Genomic DNA, 17,464 nt, shown 5'->3' with positions numbered 1-17,464 from the left:
ATATTTTCTAATTTTGAGTTGCCAAGCTAATCCAAAACTTACCTTTGTCCGTATAAATCAGGGAGCTAAAGAGATAAGACGATGGCCGATAAATTGATGTACATCCCAAATGATGCGCACAAATTTACCCCTTCTGTAGATTACACTTAGTGGCTGAAATCTAGGACACTCGACGTAATAAACCAACCATTCAAATTCAATAAAAGTCCCTTGATTGATTGATTAGCCATAGTTTCTTAGGGTTTGGGCCTAAGTAGTCATGGAGTAGGCTGAGACACTTTTGTCTAGTCACTAGGGCTATCAAGCTCCACGTTCAAGCACTTTACGACTTGACCCGCTGTCTCATGAGAGCTACTCATTATTACCTCACCCTCGCCGAGTATGGCATTGGCAGGTGTCCCAATTTAAGTCACCGTAATGAATGACGCTCTTCGCAGAGGAGCTTGGGATAAGGGTAGTACTGATATAATGTAAGTGACTATTGAGTATCCAAACTTACTCAATAATCCCCTTCTAACACAACCAGGGGAAGTTGCGTGATTATTATTGTTAATGAGAAATTCAAGTCAACACACGGGGAATTGAACTCGAACTCTCACCACCGTAGCTCAGTGTGTTACCACTGAGCCACGGCGCCCCTAAAGTCCCTAAAGTTGGTTAGTTAATGAATAAGAAAACTTTATTATAAAACTTTAGGGACTAGTGTAATAAACAGCCCAATGTCCCCTTCAATCCTGCGTATAAATACAGAATGTAGGCATCAGAAGATCTCAGCAACGGCTATTAAGGCTATTTCAGATTGCTGGGTCAAAATCCTCTTTGAAAATTCCTTTTTGAACACAGTAATAGTGTCTGACTGATTATGACGTAACAAAAAAATAGCCAATGAGAGGCCGTTATTGACCAATGGTAAAATTTAAAGTGGCCTCTCATTGGCTAATTTTTTTTGTTACGTCATAATCAGTCAGACACTATTACTGTGTTCTTCTTTTTTTGGTAGCGAACTATCTATAATTCACTATAGTTCGTAATGTATGGGGTAAATTCTCGTCTGCTATATAAGATAGAAGGCTGAAACTTCATGTCAGCATTCCAATTATCATGGAGCATGATTAACTATCAAGTTGATTGATTGATTAGCCTCAAAGAATAAAATGACTGACTTGATAAATCCTCTGGGAGGAGTAGGGTAGAAGACTTTGCTGGGGCTCTGGTGTTGTTGTGCTCCAGGTAGATGCATCTCGTACAGGCTCTTCCTCGACATCCTCGACATTAACTATCAAGTCATCCATGGCGGTCGGAATGCTTTTTAGCAGGTTTTTTTTGGGGCTATTTTTATATTTTTCCTATCCTCTATGTTACGTGTCATAAATAAACACAAAACAGACAGGTAAAACTCTATGAGTAGATTCGCAAAATCAACAAAATTGTTTTTCAACTATATATTATAATTACATAACTCTACTGTAATAACAAAGTTTTAAAATAATATGGTATACCTACCTAATAAAATAATTATAAAAATATATATATATAATACAATTTATACAAAGTTAATCACAGGGGTGTATATTCTACATGGGATCCCCTGCTCAGGGGGGGGGGGGGGAGGAGGAAATAAAAAATGAGTGGTTGGAGGGGGAAAAATGTAAAAATTAAGAAAACTGAAAACATTTTTTCCATTTCCAGGGGGGAAAAAAACTTTTAAAAATGTGTGGTAGGAGGGATAAAATAAATAAAATATAGAGTTCTTTAAATATTTTTCCATTTTCCCCCTACTTGGTGAGAAAAAACTAGGGGGGGAGAGAAAAAAAAAAATTTGTAGCAGGGGAAAAAAATAAATCTTGTGCAGAATATACACCCCTGGTTAATCATTTAAACCTTTTCTAGAAATTTTGACAAATCTAGAGTAATATGCATATATAGATATTTTATCAAAGCAAGCATATTCTTTAAGGTTAGGTGAACACTTTGGATGAGTCCCACAGGGGCTACAAAAAATTAAAAGAAAGTAAGTAATTGATTAATTTCTGTATCAACTTAATACACAATAACCAAAAAATTTTCTAATTACATACTAATGGAAGAACTGGTTACTTAATATCAACATTTTCTTATCCTAATTATGTATTTTACAAGGTTTAGTAGCGAAGCTACTCCATAAGTGTTTGTTTCTGTCTGTGCACTATTAGCGACACAGTTTTGCTGGCACGAGCTTTCGGCCTCTCGGAGCAACAAAACAGAAATTAATCTAACAATTTTACATTTACTATCCACGGGAAGCTGTGTATAACACGATGCGATAAATAACTATTTCGGATTAATTCCAACTGAATTATTCTACAAGATAGTGTAACTTGAACCCCGTCATTGGTCATTTTCTGCAGTAGCTGTCTCCATTTTAAACTCCATAGGAGATAATATTTGGCGTTCATTTACTGATATGTGGGACACCTGCAATATATTTAATTATTAAAGATTATAAGTGTAGAAACAGGGGTGTATATTTTCAAAATTGACCCTGCTGAGGGGGGGGGGGAATAAAAAATATGTTGTTGGGGGGGGGGGGGGATGAAAAAATTAAGAGAAATGAAAACATTTTTCTCTCATCCTTGGTGAAAAAAACATAAAATAATGTGAGGAAGGGGGGATAATATAAATAAAATAAAGAGTTTTGAATTTTTTTTTCAATTTTACCCCTTCCCTGCTTGAAAAAAAACCAAGAGGGAAAAAAATTTGCAGCAGGGGAAAAAAAATAATCTTGTGCAGAATATACACCCCTGTGTAGAAAAGCCCGCTAGATGTCAAATGAGTTCTAATCTTAAAATTTGAAATTTAAACTAGGTAGGTATTGAAAAGTAGGATGTCTTTAATTTAATGGCAGGGATACAGAAATTATGGGTATAGTCCCTTTCGTGGCAACGCCTCTTATGGGGCGATTAGTCGTATTTTTACAGTAGCTTTTTTAAAGTTATTTTATGTTAGGTGATTGTCCCGTAGGGTTAGAGCCCCTCAGCAGGGGCTAGAAATAGGAGAAAATCTGCTGTAAAAATACTACGAATCGACCCTAAAGAGTCGTTGCTACGAAAGGGACTATACCTGAAATTATTTGTGTAGAATTTTGATTAAGGTAGCTGCAACTGCTGGAAAATATAAAAGTAGAAAGGTATCAATATTTATTAGATTAAACACTACTATAGGGTGCACCCCTAGAGTCCTCTAAGAGCAAATTCTGAGGCTGGGGGGTGGGGGTGGGCTGGGGGGGTTAAGTCAACCCTCTACTATCAATTTTAGTTAAGAAAATAAAAAGTTTTTGTTCCAGGGGCAATTTTTCTTAAGAGTGTCGAGAAGCCCAACTGTAAAGAAGAGCCATTACGTCCCAGTGGTTAAAGAGATCTTAAGTTTTACACTGACAGACTTACAAATAGACAGTTATACGTCCTGTTAATTTTATATTGTTATCTTATTTTCTAAGAAAATGCCTTGAATCAAAAACAAGCAAAGCTTATTATTAAATAATTATGTGAGGCGTAGACAAAGGTCGTTAAATTTAAATATTAACCTGATGGTGGCTATTATTGTGCATGTCCTGGCCACGTTTAAGATCCAAAATGACGTTAACACCAGGAGTTGTTGTCGAAGGAATTATATTTATGCTCGATACCTGTACCATTTAAAATACTAATTTTTGTAGGTAAGTATGTTTGGTAAAATGGCTAAGCTAGTTGTGGTGTGCTTTTAGAGAAGATTTAATTTGTTATATAAAGGTTTTTGGATATTTTTCTAACATTTTGGAAATATCTAACGCCTTATAAAGCATTGGTTAACCGTAAAATTAAATTTAAAATGAAAGACAATTAAACTCTAATGCCTATAATTTTTTTTAAAAATATCATCTATTTATATACTCTCTAAATCAGCCTATAGGAAAACAATATAGAAACAATCCAGCCATATTATTGGTTAGAAAGTGTAAAGATTTTGATACACAGAGGAAATTATTTTTCATTTCATTCCCATGAGTCACCATTAAACAGTCGCATTTCTTAAGGGAAAGTTTTGCTTGGGTAAATCATATCGTGTAATAATTTTTTCCTTTGTGTAATGTGAAGCATATGACAAAAAATTTCAATGCCCGTATTACTGGAATGAATCGCATATAAATATAAATAAACACAAGGGTTCGTCTGCTAGGTTTTTAAGATTGACCATCTAGATCGATTATATCTATTTTTCATAGCTTAGGTAATGATTTATGTGCATACTATTGATCTATATTGAATGCCCGGAACCAAAATCTAATACAAGATAGTTCAAGTATTTTTTATTCCTGTGGATGATGTGCAACGGGTTGCAAGGCGTGTAAAGTTATCGGCGGCGTTTGATGAGTAGCCGCGCTGCTCAGGTCACCGCCCGCAGCTGCCAGGGATGTCGTTATAAATGTGATCGGCGTGGGAGTGGTTAGATTAATAGCCCCCTGTGTTTGGCCGCTGCCGTTTGCCGCCGAAATTGAAGGGATCATGGTGATTAGGCGGTTATGATTATTGTCTCCTAGAGTTTTATTGCATTATTTTTTTATGTTTTCAAAGGGCGATTAAGAAATGATTTCTAAATAAAAGTATTGGCTCAATTTTTCTTTGTATTTGACAACTTTCAAATCTGAAAACGACGAATAAGCATTTAAAAAATTTAATTGTGTAAAAGAAAAAAATTATATGTAGGTACTTAGGTATGCTTTATCGCCATAAGAAACTCCTACTGAAAGATACCGAATACTATTTAAACATTAAAAATGTGCTTATTACTTTTGCGCTACTAATGAGTTTATAATGTCTTTGATTGTTGCTACATGTGCAACGTAAATGAATATTACTTTCCAAATTGCCAAGTCTAAGGTGTTAGCCATCAATAATTTTCTTTGGTTTGGTATTCTACGCGTATTTGTTTAATCAAGTGTCGCCATATGTTTTAAAAATCATCTGCAATATTTTCCTGTGCCAGAAAATATTTGTTGATGTCCATTGAGTGTTTGTAATTGAGGTCTGTATATTATCTGGTCCTTCCCAATTTCCATCTAAAATATATACAAATTTATAGTTGTTTCATGAATGGATTTAGAATAGGTGGATATTGTGACGGGGGAATTTTAATCGTCAATTTAGGTTGCCAATATAGTCATCAGATATTGGTCAATACGTTTCTCAGGGAGGATGGGGTAAAGTCATAAAGGGGGAGGGTTATAGTTATTTTAGCTAGCTGGAAGAAACATTGTATCAGGGTATGCGAGAATCTCACACAATTTCCAAATATTTAATATGAGATCGAGTCATGTTAAATAGACATCCTGTTACTTTTAATAAAAATTAAATCTTATGTTCATCCGACCGAAAAAAAAATTAAGGTTTTCTATCCGCTGGACCGATTGGGTTCTTTGTTTAATGAATAATCACTTAGTTGATATAAAATTTACCAACCTTAATTTCAGGCTGTATGAACTGAGGAGCACAATCTTGTCCATAATCAGATGGAGCTCCATTCATGTTCAATGTTCGTCCTTGTTTTATAATGACCAAGTTATTCCATGTGTTAATAGGGGAGATGGGAGACATTGGCCTGAAAATGGCACTGGTAACCAAAGTTTTATAAACACGATCTCTTAATAGTTGGTTTGGAAACTTATTTTTGTTAATTCTTGATTGGTTAACTTTTCGACCAATAATATTATTTTCAAAAGAGGGAATTATGTTTTATGTAATTGGGTGTGTACATCGATTTATCGCCAATAATCTTATTACTTATGCAAAACATTTGTTAAATTAAGCCGATTGAAAATAGAAAACAGTAAGTGTCCAAACTGTTTAACCAGTACTGTTAATCTTCAGCAGGGACAATTATGTTTATTGCAATTGGGTGTAATTGTCTTGGTCCATTTGCCTGAATGTAGAACAACCCGTTCAGGGCCCGCAGGGCTAGGAGATGGGGCTGGGGTACTTGAACTGGAATTCTTTGTGTGTATATGTCTGTGAAGATCAAATATAAATTAAAAAGAGTTTAATAAAAGTCTTTTAATTACCCATAATGTTTTGTTCTTTACACAGGGCAATATAGAAAATTATTTCATTTATTCCTGCGGAGCTCACACCCTTCGGGACATACCGACACTTATTATAACCTAACCTAAAGTAATAAACAAAAAAACTAACCTTACCCCTGATTAATTTTTTTTATATAAGGGTGTTCTGTCTTCGATAAGGCACTATGAGGGAAATTGCTATTTCATTTGACTTTATATTGATTTCCTGTGTTTAGTCATATTGCTGCTGGTAGAAAAAGATTTATGGCAAATATCACAAACATATGGCCGCTCCCCAGAATGTATTCGTCCATGGTCGCGGAGATTTCTAAAATAAAAAGGTTGCTTTGGTCATCAAGAGAATTTACCACGAAATGTTTCTGAAAAATTTAATTATACTTTAAACTTTAACCAAATAAAAAATTAATTAAGAAAACGCGTGATACAGTACCTTAAATCAACAAAAGATTTTGAGCAAATATCACAAGAAAAAGGTTTCTCTCCTGTATGAGTTCTCATGTGTCTAACCAGGTCACTATTCTTGTAGAAAGATTTGTCACACATCTGACAACCATACGTTTTCTCGCCTGAATGAATCTTTTTGTGTGTATTTAGAGAACCCTTGTTTGTAAAGGACTGTTCACAAACATCACAAGAAAACGGCCGTTCGCCCGTATGTATCCTGTTGTGGTCACGAAGGTTCCTAAAGCTGGTAAAATTTTTAGCGCACAAAGCACAGGAAAACGGTTTTTCACCCGTGTGCGTTCTTTTGTGCCGCGTCAGGTCACTATTTTTAAAGAAAGACTTTTGGCAAACATCACAGACAAATTCTTTCTTGCCGGAATGGATCTTTTTGTGTGTGTTCAGGGTTCCTTTGTTGGTAAAGCACATGTTGCAGATATCACATGCAAAAGGCTTCTCCCCCGAATGAATTCTTTCGTGATGCATCAGGTTACGATTGTTGGAGAAATATTTTCCACATGTTTCACAGTAGAACGGTTTTTCTCCTGTTTTAATGTCAGGAATAAAAGAACAATCAATTTATGAAAAATCCTTAACAAGACAATGGATTGCTTTCTATCACCAAACTTAAAATTTGCACAATAATAAAACGATAGGTACCTAAATTATGGAAAAGAAATATCAATAAAAAACACTTAGGTAAAGCGGGAATTTTAAAAGACAGTTTTCCGCGGATTATCAGTAAAAAACATCGTAATTTATTTCGGCTTTGTTGGCCCTGAGGGACCGAAAGTATGCTATGCTGATATAGTAATTAATTTTTTTATTCAGATAATTCATTTATCAACAAACATTTATTCCTCCCTGTATGTATTCTCATGTGTCTATTCAAATCACTGTTTCTCAGAAACGACTTCTGGCATGTACCACACGTGAATGGCTTATCACCAGAGTGAATCTTTTGGTGTGCATTCAATGTATAGACATTGCTGAATTGTTTATTGCAAACATAACAATTTGCTTTCTTGTCATCGTTGTTTATCGGTTCTATTTGCTGTATAATATACTGAGTCTCCATTATTTGTTACCTAGTTCTTTTTGCCCACATTTAAAATCTGAAATTATTTACTTATATTATCTCATTATGACGTAAAAAGGGTTTTGTCAGTGGAGATCAACACAAAAAATTTTAACACCCAAAGTCTGTTGGGAACTTAATACAGACAACACGAGTGGTGGTTACATCCCCCCCCCCCCCCCTACGTATTCAACATACTAAAAAGTCCTTTAATTGTTAAATTTTTTACCTACACAGTACACTTACCCCTTAAAATGGAAGGTGCGAAGTTTTAACTTGGCCATCCCATTAGCTATTAAAACTAGAATAAACTCTTGTCAATTAAAGGGATGTATCCGACCCCCTCATTTTACCTTATTAATGCTAGGTGGATCCACGCTTCTATATTACACCTATTTATATATATATATATTATATATTATGATGCTAGAATAGGACTGTACTAGTACGTGGAGATACATTTATCTTTGAACAACACATCAAACTTTTACACCAGAAAGGGATGTCGATCAACAAAACACCTTTAAAAGCACAGTTAGGGCCGACGTATCAAGTGTGTTAAATACTTGATTCACATACCACGGGAAGGGAAATCTTCACCAAAAAATAAACCGTCGCATATATATATAAATCCTAAATAAAATATCATTCAAGTAAATCAGATTTTCCCAACAGTGTTACGGACTGACATTAGCTTCGTTGCTTATAAGATTTAATTTGCTAAAAATAATGCTTTTCTCAAAAAAAATTTCATAAAATATTTGATTTGTTTTTATTTAGATTTCACCAACTTTCTCAAACAGACAAAAACAGCTGATTTCAAATTTCTCCTTGGAACTCATGTCAAAACATTATCAGACATTTCTCCCCCAAGTTTTCCTCTCTTTATGTTTGAGAAAAATATCTTTTTTTAAGGAACATAAAACAGAAAATTGATTTTACTTTTTTATTTGAAATAATTTGTTGTTTATACTCCAAGATTGAATTGATTTTGTTAATCTTACAGTTAAAGAAAAGAGGGAAAATGGAGAGGGTAGTTTTATGACGTTCCTATTCATATAAGGATTTTAATATTGTATGCAAGGTAATACAAATATTATTGTCTTATAAAACGAAAAGGATAGATAATGCAAATGTTTATGGAAATTTGAGGAAAAAAAACAAAAATGGTTTTAATTGCTTTCAAAAGATGTCTAGTGAAGGGAGGGGGATGACTTGAGAAACCATCTACAAAAAAATCTCCCCACAGAAGGATTTTCAACAAAGAATTAGGCAGCATTTCAACTTCTCAATTGTCATATCCCTGTAATTGTTATAATTTCCGATGCACAAACCATCAAACGGACTAAATCCCCAAAATAATTATAGAATTACCTCGCTTTTAAAAGTGAACAATACAAATTCGAGTATTAATAAATATATTTTTCAGTAAATGGGTGACCATTATAATTTGCTTTAATCTTGCCTTGAAAGTTGCTGAAAGATTTAAGGTGTTAGTTTGAATCAGCACGCTCAAACAATGGAACTAAACGATGGAAAAAGTATGCTATTATATAAAGTGGTACAGTTTTTTGTCTGTAGCTTAAGATTAACTTTCGAATCGACTGCATTCTTTATTCTATGTAAGCTTTACGTAGGTCCTGGAATGGTTTTAGGCTATTTATTTTTAAATAAGAGCAAATTATATTTTACGAATACATTACCTAGTGTTAATTTAATATATGTATATATATTGAATAGGGGTACATTTAAATTTTGATGTACATTAATACTTGTAAAATCATAAATATTTTTTTTTAGTGGTGATGGTTGAAAGCAGGGTTTCGGATCCGGATCCGCAAGGATCCGCATATTTTCGAGTTCAAGGATCCGGATCCGGATCCTTGGACTCAAAAAAATGCGGAAAAAATGGAAAAATCTACCTAAATTTATATAAAATCTCAGACATTCTCTTGATGAGAGCCAATCTTTAAGGTTTAGGTAAGACTTGAAAATTAAAAGCATTTTTGACTTCGAATTAAGAATAAATATTTTTTGAAAGGTTTGGTGATTTTATTTTTATTGTCAAGGATCCGGAATCGGATCCGGTAGGATCCGGATCCGCACTGACCAAATTTTGAGGATCCGGATCCGGATCCGCAAAAAAACAATGCGGATCCGAAACCCTGGTTGAAAGTTTAGCAGCGTGAAATTTAAGTGGATTTCTAAATGCTAGAGAAGCTGAACGATTGAGTTTTAAACTTATAAAGTGTTTATCATGCAAAAGTAGTACGAGGTACACTTTTAAACTTCTTTTCTGTGACTCGGTTTTTGACACAGATTCGAACCCTGTACTTACATCTAAGCAGTCGTAGATTAAACAATACTAAGAGAATATTAGATAGTAGTTGCTCTAGCGTATAATATTCCACTCAAACTCCACTCTGCATGATGAAAAGGAAACAACATTAGTGTGTCTTTACTTCCACAAATTTTCATAATTGCAAAGTGTTTCATATTTCCAACAAAACGGCCAGAAAAGTAAATAAGAATAGAAGGGTATTTTAAATCACTAGTGTGAACTAAAGGGGAAGCAAGATTTCTCTTTAGTTATAATTTGCTCTTATAATTTTGATTTGAAAATGGAACACATTTATTTCGTGAAAGTGATGACACACACCCACAATGTAAAGTGATGTGAAGAGTGGCACAAAAATTGATACAAGAATATGTGGATTTTGTGACAGGGGAATTTAGATGTCAAATTAGGTTGCTCATATGGTACTCAGATATTGGTCAATACGTTCCTTTATAGTTAGGGGAGGGGATGGGGGATATATCTATATTAGCCAGCCAGGAGAAACATTTTATTAAGATATACGAGAATCTCTCACAATATCCACATATTCTACATCAATTTGTAAAAAGTGGTACAAAGGGGTTAGGTGGATATATAATTTGTGAATATATTAATTGATAAATACATATAAATAATCATAAATTCATATTATTATTTGTTTCGGATATCTTCGTCTTTGGTTTGCCTATGGATTTGCCTGGCGATCCCCACGTCTGATTTGATTCAAACTTGCTAGCATTCTTATCATTAGAGAAGCTGGTACAGTTATTGTATCTCTGAATTTTAAAGATATATTTAAAACTTTGGGGGAGAGGGGATTTTTTTCTAGAGGCGATATTTCTATAGAGTGTTAGTACCCCTCCCCAAATTGTTAGAAACCTTTCCGGGACCTATTATTAGAAGCTACTCTGTTAAGGAGAATCATATCAGTTCAGCGGTTAGAGAAATTCTTTAGTACGTACAGACAGACATACAGAATCAGAGACATTCGATTACTCTTATCAGGACTTAACATTTACAGATGGATAGATATATAAAGGGTCACTTATTACAATCAGACTTAAAAGTAAAACACAAAGGAACTCAACCAAAAAAGTTACAGCACTGGGATTTGACATGGCAATTGCTTAATGAGACAATATAGAACTATGTTCAGTTTCTTTGGTGTTTTAGGTATAGATACGAAAAGTGCTTTATCCACCTCCCCTCCCCCCCCCCCCCCAAATACTTAATAAATATGTAGGTGTTGCTTTAAAAATTACATTTTTTCTTTATATTAATATCAAACTAAGGCAACATCCAACAAACAACCGAAAGATAAATTTCCCGACATTCGTCTGCAAGTCCTTAAAAGGGTTTAGGAATTCCTCCTAATTTTACTTTGAATCTATATAAGAATTGATACACAATAAGGATGAATAATCGGACAGACAGATAGATAGATAATTAATAGAAGGATAGATCAATGGATGGAAAGATATCTTTTCCTAGTTTCATCTAGCATCACTTCATTTCTCTTAGTAACTACTCCAACATCCTCGCCTATTTTTTTCTCAATAAAATCTTATAATTTGAGCAGTTCAACAGCTGAAGCCGCGTTCAGCTGCAAACCACCAGTACTATTAAATATCATATCATGGTATCTTATGATTATTTGATTATATTGATTCCTGTGGTTGAAATAAGACTTTCTTCAGAAGTTGGTGTCCAAATTTTTACATCATGATCAATACCTTGAAAATAAAAATTATAAACTTTTATATCTAATTTGAGGAAAGGTAACACCACCTTCCCAAGAGTAATCGCCACTAGAAAAAAATTACCCCCAATTATTTTTTTAAATTAAAAGCGAGGGATCGACATTAACCCCCCCCCCCCTTCATTAAAGTATCCTTAGAGGCCTCTACGGGCTTAGTCACCAGAAATAAATAAAGCTAGAATAATATTATATATACCTGAACTAGCTACAATTGGTAGAAAGGGATGGGGCCTGACCCTGTTAACCACGTGTCTGTCCGCCTCCCTCATCAGAAGTATATCAGCGGTGTCTCTATCCCACGCAAAGAAATGTCCACAGTCGGAGCCTGGTAAACAAAACAATTTAATCACGTGACAAGTATATTAAGGATAGACAATAAATATAGTAGAAATAGATACCAAATCAATAAATTAGAACAATAAGCACACAGTATAGGAAGAACGAGGCCATATTATTGATTAAAAGTGTACACATTTTGGTACGAAGGGAGAGTAATTTTATATAGTAAAATATACCTAATCGCTGCTCGTTTTATAAAAATGAATTACATGTGACTAATAAACATTAACAAAATTTTATGTCTATTAAAAAGGTGACAATTAATATATGTTACATTCAGGATAAACGATGCCAAGTCATACAGTGAACTATATCAAATGAGAACTATATCAAGCAGCTGTTGAGGGAGCTGTTCATGTTATTGAAGAAGTTGACGGGGACGGAGATCTTCTTCATAGTTAAATAACAGATGCCAAGTTTATGTTTATTTCATGTTAAAAGATATCAAAATATATTTATCTGTTAATCTTATTTGATGCATTGTTTATCATTTGTTACTTTTCAATTACAGAATAAGTAAATGTTTCTGGGCTTTTGTTATAGCTCAATATAACCGATAACAAGTGTTGTTTAGTTTCAGAATAGAGATGCATATGTTTATACTCATCTGAATATAGGACACCTGCCATTTATCACTGCGCTACCAATTAAGGTGACTTTTTCAATGGTAGCAAGGTCATAAATTCGACTACGGCATTGTCTTTACATTTTGAAAGAAAAACATCTCTCTCTTATTCTCAGAAGTGATATAAATAAGCCTTTACACAGAATATGTCTACAGTAGAGCAGCAATAACTATATCAAAGAGGGTGTGCCCTATAGCAGTAGAGAGGAGCTATGGTTCCATAAGGGAATTTGGTCCCTGCAGAGAAAAGTGTCTAGAGTAGACCAATAATACCTATATCAAACAGTATTCATTTATTGTCTGGAGTAGATCAACAATAACTATACCAAACAGTTCATATTTAATAATTGTTCAAAAGTGGACTAACAATACCTATACCAAACAGTTTTTATTTATTAAGTGTCTAAAGTAGACTAATAATACCTATATCAAACAGCTTTAAGTAGAGCAACAATAACTATAACAAAGTGGAAGGGGACAGTGATTCTGAAAGGGACAGTGGTCCAGAGTCCCAAACAACAAAAGGGTTAGGTAATAACGATATCAAGCATCCAAGAGGGGGTGCAATTAATAACAAAATAGAATTGCCACAAACAAAAGAGATTGAAAATAAAAGCCCGGAAACAACAATGACAGAAAGTAAAGGGGAGAAGGAAAAATCATGGGCGTATGGAAGGGGAGCGGCTCCACCGTATATAGAAGATTATGCTCAATTTTCAACCTGGGCAGCGGTCGTTGGGGCGTGGTCTAAAACATCCCCTATCCCACTCAAAGAACAAGGATTCATTCTAGCGCAAGAATTACCCAAAGAAAGTAGCCGTTATGGCGCTACTTTAAGGGAAGATGTGTTTAAGGAATGTCCTCCGGAAGAACTGATCAACAATGAAAAAGGTATTGACAAAATTATTACCTTTCTTAAGGGGCGTTTTTGGGTTGACACAGAACAAGATGTGTACGACACGCACGACAATCTAAAAACCATACACAGAAAACGCGGGCAGGCGCTTAACGACTATATAATAGAGTTTGATAAATTGATGAAAAAAGCAGAAAGGCTAAAAATCCGTCCCTCAGGTGAAGAAATGGATATGTGTTTAGCGATGGATCTCATTGGTACAGCTGACTTAAACGGATACGAAAAAAATGCTTATAAAATCGGTCTGTAACGTAACAAACGGCGACGGCAAAAGATACGAAACTGTCAAAGCAAAAATGCGCGAAATTCTCGGTCAAAACGGCGATAAAAATATACCAAGCAGCGATAATAATGTCTTATTAGCACAAAATAATTCAAATACCGAAGACGACATTATTCAGAACAATTCTACAGCCGAAGCGTATATTGCGAAAGGCTGGAAACCGCCGCCAAATCATAATAGACGATACCAAAATTCTAACAACCGATACCAAAACTCAAATAATAGATACCAAGCAGGTAGAAATGGAGGAAACAATTATAACAACACACAACAACAAAAATATTACAGAACAAAGAAAAAGAACCCTCCAGGACCTGATGGAAAACCACTAAGATGCTTAAGTTGCAAAGCAAACACACATCTCATAGAAAATTGTCCAGACAAACTGGAGAACAAAAAGGACAAAAAGTACAAAGAAGTGTACATGACCAATAAAGAAACGGAACAAGATGAGAAATTTCTGATAGAAATTTCAAATTCTGAATCAGAAAAAGAAGACAATGGTGAAGCATTCTGTTCAGTATACTGTTCTGAGAGCAAAGAAGAACTAAGTAGTTTCACAGCAGAAGCTTTAAATAAAGCTGCATTGGATACTTGCTGTACATCTAGTATCTGTGGAGAAAAATGGTTGAACATCTATCTAAAAGCTCTACCAACAGAAATGAAGAACAAAATCATCGGTCCGAAGGAAAGCAACAAACATTTTCTTTTTGGAAATCAGGGAAGATTAAAATCCATTGCAAAGTACACAATTCCAGCAAAAATAGGAGGAGAAGACAATTACCTCAAGATTGATGTGATTCCATCTGATATTCCCCTGCTGTTATCAAAGGGAGAGATGAAAAGACTAGGAATGTCTCTAGATATCAAGAACGATAAAGGTTTCATCAACGGTAAACCATTGATTCTGACAACTACCAATGCAGGACACTACGTTGTAGATCTGTTACAGAGTAAGGAGGAGATAGAGGAAGTATGTGTAACAGAGTTGGATGAAGATAATGAAAAGGTGCAAATGAAAGCCTTAGAGAAGGTGCATCGACAATTTGGACACAGATCCAAACTGCAATTCGTAACTATTCTAAAGGAAGCAGGAAAGTGGCAAGAAAAGTTTTCCAAGATGATTGACAGAATAATGAACAGGTGTGAGGGGTGTATACTGCGTAAAAGATCCCCTGACAAGCCGGCAGTGGCACCACCTATGTCAAATGATTTTGGACAAGTCCTAGGTATGGATCTCAAAGTATGGGATAAGAATAAAAACATATACATCCTATATATGATTGACACTTATAGCAGATACCAAGTTGCCACAGTAATCCGAAGCAAAGAAGCTTCAGAGATAGTTAAAGCCTTTACAACAAAATGGCTTCCTATATTTGGAAGAGTTGATAAGATACTGACAGACAATGGAGGCGAGTTTAATAACGAGGACATGCGTGAAGTAGCCAGTCTACTTAATGTCCAACTCCTAACCACGGGTGCCAACGCCCCGTGGCAAAATGGAGGCATAGAGAAGAATCATTATACAACTCAGTCCTGTCTCCACGCAACAAAGAGAGATTTCCCAGATATGCCTCTAGAGGTAGCCCTAGCTTGGGCAGTCTGTGCAGTCAACTCAATGTCAAGTGTGAGAGGGTTCTCCCCCTATCAAATAGTATTTGGGAGAAACATCAAACTTCCTAACATAATAGAGGATCCTCCGCCAACCTGGGAAGAGCCCCAGAAGAGCAAAGAAATGATGGATACTCTTAATGCTCTACATGCTACCAGAGTTGCCTATACCAAATCAGAAAGGTGTGAACGTATAAGGAGAGCTTTGAGGGCAAAGATCAGAATCAATGACACTATTTATGAGAAAGGAGACATTGTGTATTTCAAGAAGGAAGATGAAAACACTTGGAGAGGGCCCGCCAAGGTAGTATTTCAAGATAGTAAGGTGATCTTTATCAGAATAGGCTCAATTTACTATAGAGTAAGTGCCAACAGGATCATCAAGGCAGGTGAGGAACTGGCAAAAGATATCATTGATAAGGAAAAAGAAGAAAGCAAAGATACCAAGGAGAATAATGTTAATGAAAAAGAGACAGAAACAGTTGCTACTCGCACTGTTAGAACCACAAGACAATCCAATCAAAATGATGATAACTATGAACCAGATTGGAACAGATTAACGATTGACGAGAAAGAAACTCCACCTGTAAATGCAAATGAAATAGAAATAGGAAATGGAGAGGAATTGGAAGCACCAATAACTCCAGAACAAGAAGAGGATGAAGCAGCCGAAACATCTCAAGCTGGTCAAGGCACAGGAACAGCAGCTGAACAGTCTAGAACAGACAAAGAATCAGGACAGAGCAACAAAAAGGGAAGAAAAAGGAGAAAAATTAACCAAAAACCAGCTCCAGAGATCAATGAGGATGGTACTATCAAAAATGCTGCGACTATCCTAAAGAGAAATGACAGAATAGAAATACTAGAGAATGGAAAATGGGAGAAGGGTATTATCCTAGGTCATGGAGGAAAGGTAGGTGGAAAGCACAGTGGATGGTATAACATCCAGCTGGATAATGGTCAAACGTTCCATGATGAAGTATCCAGAAGAAACATAAGATATGAGAATACTGAGGATACAGAGAACAATGAAGAATCCGAGGAGGTCATGATGAGTATCAGATTAGACACAGGTAAAACGATAAAAGTTGAAGACATTAACGACAGGAGAGTTAGACTAGAAGATGAAGATGAAGAAATAGCACTACTTGTTACAGCAGATGTGTTTGCTGTTTTGGTTCCAAAAGAACAAAGAGATTCCCCAGAATGCATGACAGCTAAAATGGAGGAGCTAAGTAAGCTACAAGCATTTGATACATACAAGGTGGTTGAGGATGAAGGACAGGACAGGATCACGACAACCTGGGTATTGACCGAGAAGGGGACAGAGAAGAGAGCCAGATTGACAGCCAGGGGGTTTCAAGAGGATGGAGAATTTCCCACTGATAGTCCCACTGTCCAAAAGCATTCTATGAAATTAATCCTGGCAATAGCATCAACTGAAGGATGGAATATAAGTACCACCGACATAACTTCAGCATTCCTTCAGGGCAGCCTAATGGATAGAGAAGTGTATGTAAAACCGCCAAAGGAAGCCAATATGCCAAATAAACTATGGCTGTTGAATAAATGTTTATATGGCTTAAAGGACGCAAGTAGGAAATGGTACCTAAAAGTAGTAGAAAAGCTAAAGAAACTAGGTTTTAAGACGAGTGTCTATGATTCAGGAGTGTTTGTCATGTACGCTAATGTATGTACACTTTCAGGCCACCAAATTTGGAGAAGAACAGAGGCTGCCTGCGGCTCACTGCGGCGGACATCATAATTTCGCGGTTGCAAATAGCAAATTAAAGATTTTCATTTTTCAGACCGCTTAATTATAATGTCTGCCGGCTCTTTGGAAAACTAAGCTGTCCAGAATTAACATCCAGGTACAGCTTAGTTCTTCAAATTATTAACCTTTCCACCTTTCCCTATTAACAAATAATGTAATTGGGGGGAGGATAGGACAATAGCTTAGGCCGGGTGAAGTTTAGG

At 35.5% G+C, this 17,464-nt stretch overlaps 2 protein-coding genes across 4 annotated transcripts in view; both read right to left on the bottom strand.

The window, feature by feature from the left end:
- Positions 1 to 1,430: 1,430 nt before the first annotated feature.
- LOC145303858 (uncharacterized) lies at positions 1,431 to 7,089 on the bottom strand. Its single transcript, XM_080145512.1, has 8 exons — positions 6,525 to 7,089; positions 6,305 to 6,401; positions 5,935 to 6,025; positions 5,475 to 5,554; positions 4,995 to 5,074; positions 4,335 to 4,553; positions 3,563 to 3,668; positions 1,431 to 2,454 (listed from the first exon to the last, which is right to left on the bottom strand). Exons 1-8 carry the CDS (start codon positions 7,019 to 7,021, stop codon positions 2,368 to 2,370), a joined length of 1,257 nt encoding a protein of 418 aa, XP_080001638.1. The 5' UTR covers positions 7,022 to 7,089; the 3' UTR covers positions 1,431 to 2,367.
- Positions 7,090 to 9,014: 1,925 nt separating this feature from the next.
- The window catches only part of LOC145304614 (DDB1- and CUL4-associated factor 6-like), a 30,776-nt gene continuing 22,326 nt past the window's right edge, over positions 9,015 to 17,464 (bottom strand). Inside the window, exons 14-18 of one of the 3 annotated variants that reach the window (XR_013874144.1) lie at positions 11,907 to 12,035; positions 11,624 to 11,684; positions 11,441 to 11,495; positions 10,273 to 10,729; positions 9,015 to 10,036 (exon numbers count right to left, since the gene is read on the bottom strand). Coding sequence is in view for 1 of the 3 variants with exons in the window: in XM_080146535.1 (XP_080002661.1) it covers positions 10,637 to 10,729; positions 11,441 to 11,495; positions 11,624 to 11,684; positions 11,907 to 12,035 (338 nt within the window). In the remaining 2 variants the exon portion in view is untranslated. Of the gene's footprint in view, positions 10,730 to 11,440; positions 11,496 to 11,623; positions 11,685 to 11,906; positions 12,036 to 17,464 lie in introns of all 3 variants that reach the window. The other 2 variants (XR_013874145.1, XM_080146535.1) reach the window with 2 other exon arrangements.

This window comes from Acartia tonsa, chromosome 13, assembly GCF_053477335.1.
Source record: "Acartia tonsa isolate MP-2025a chromosome 13, ASM5347733v1, whole genome shotgun sequence".
In the NCBI taxonomy this organism is placed as follows: domain Eukaryota; kingdom Metazoa; phylum Arthropoda; class Copepoda; order Calanoida; family Acartiidae; genus Acartia; species Acartia tonsa.
The sequence above is the reverse complement of the archived record's forward strand: the minus strand, read 5'-3'. Positions and strand labels throughout refer to the sequence as shown.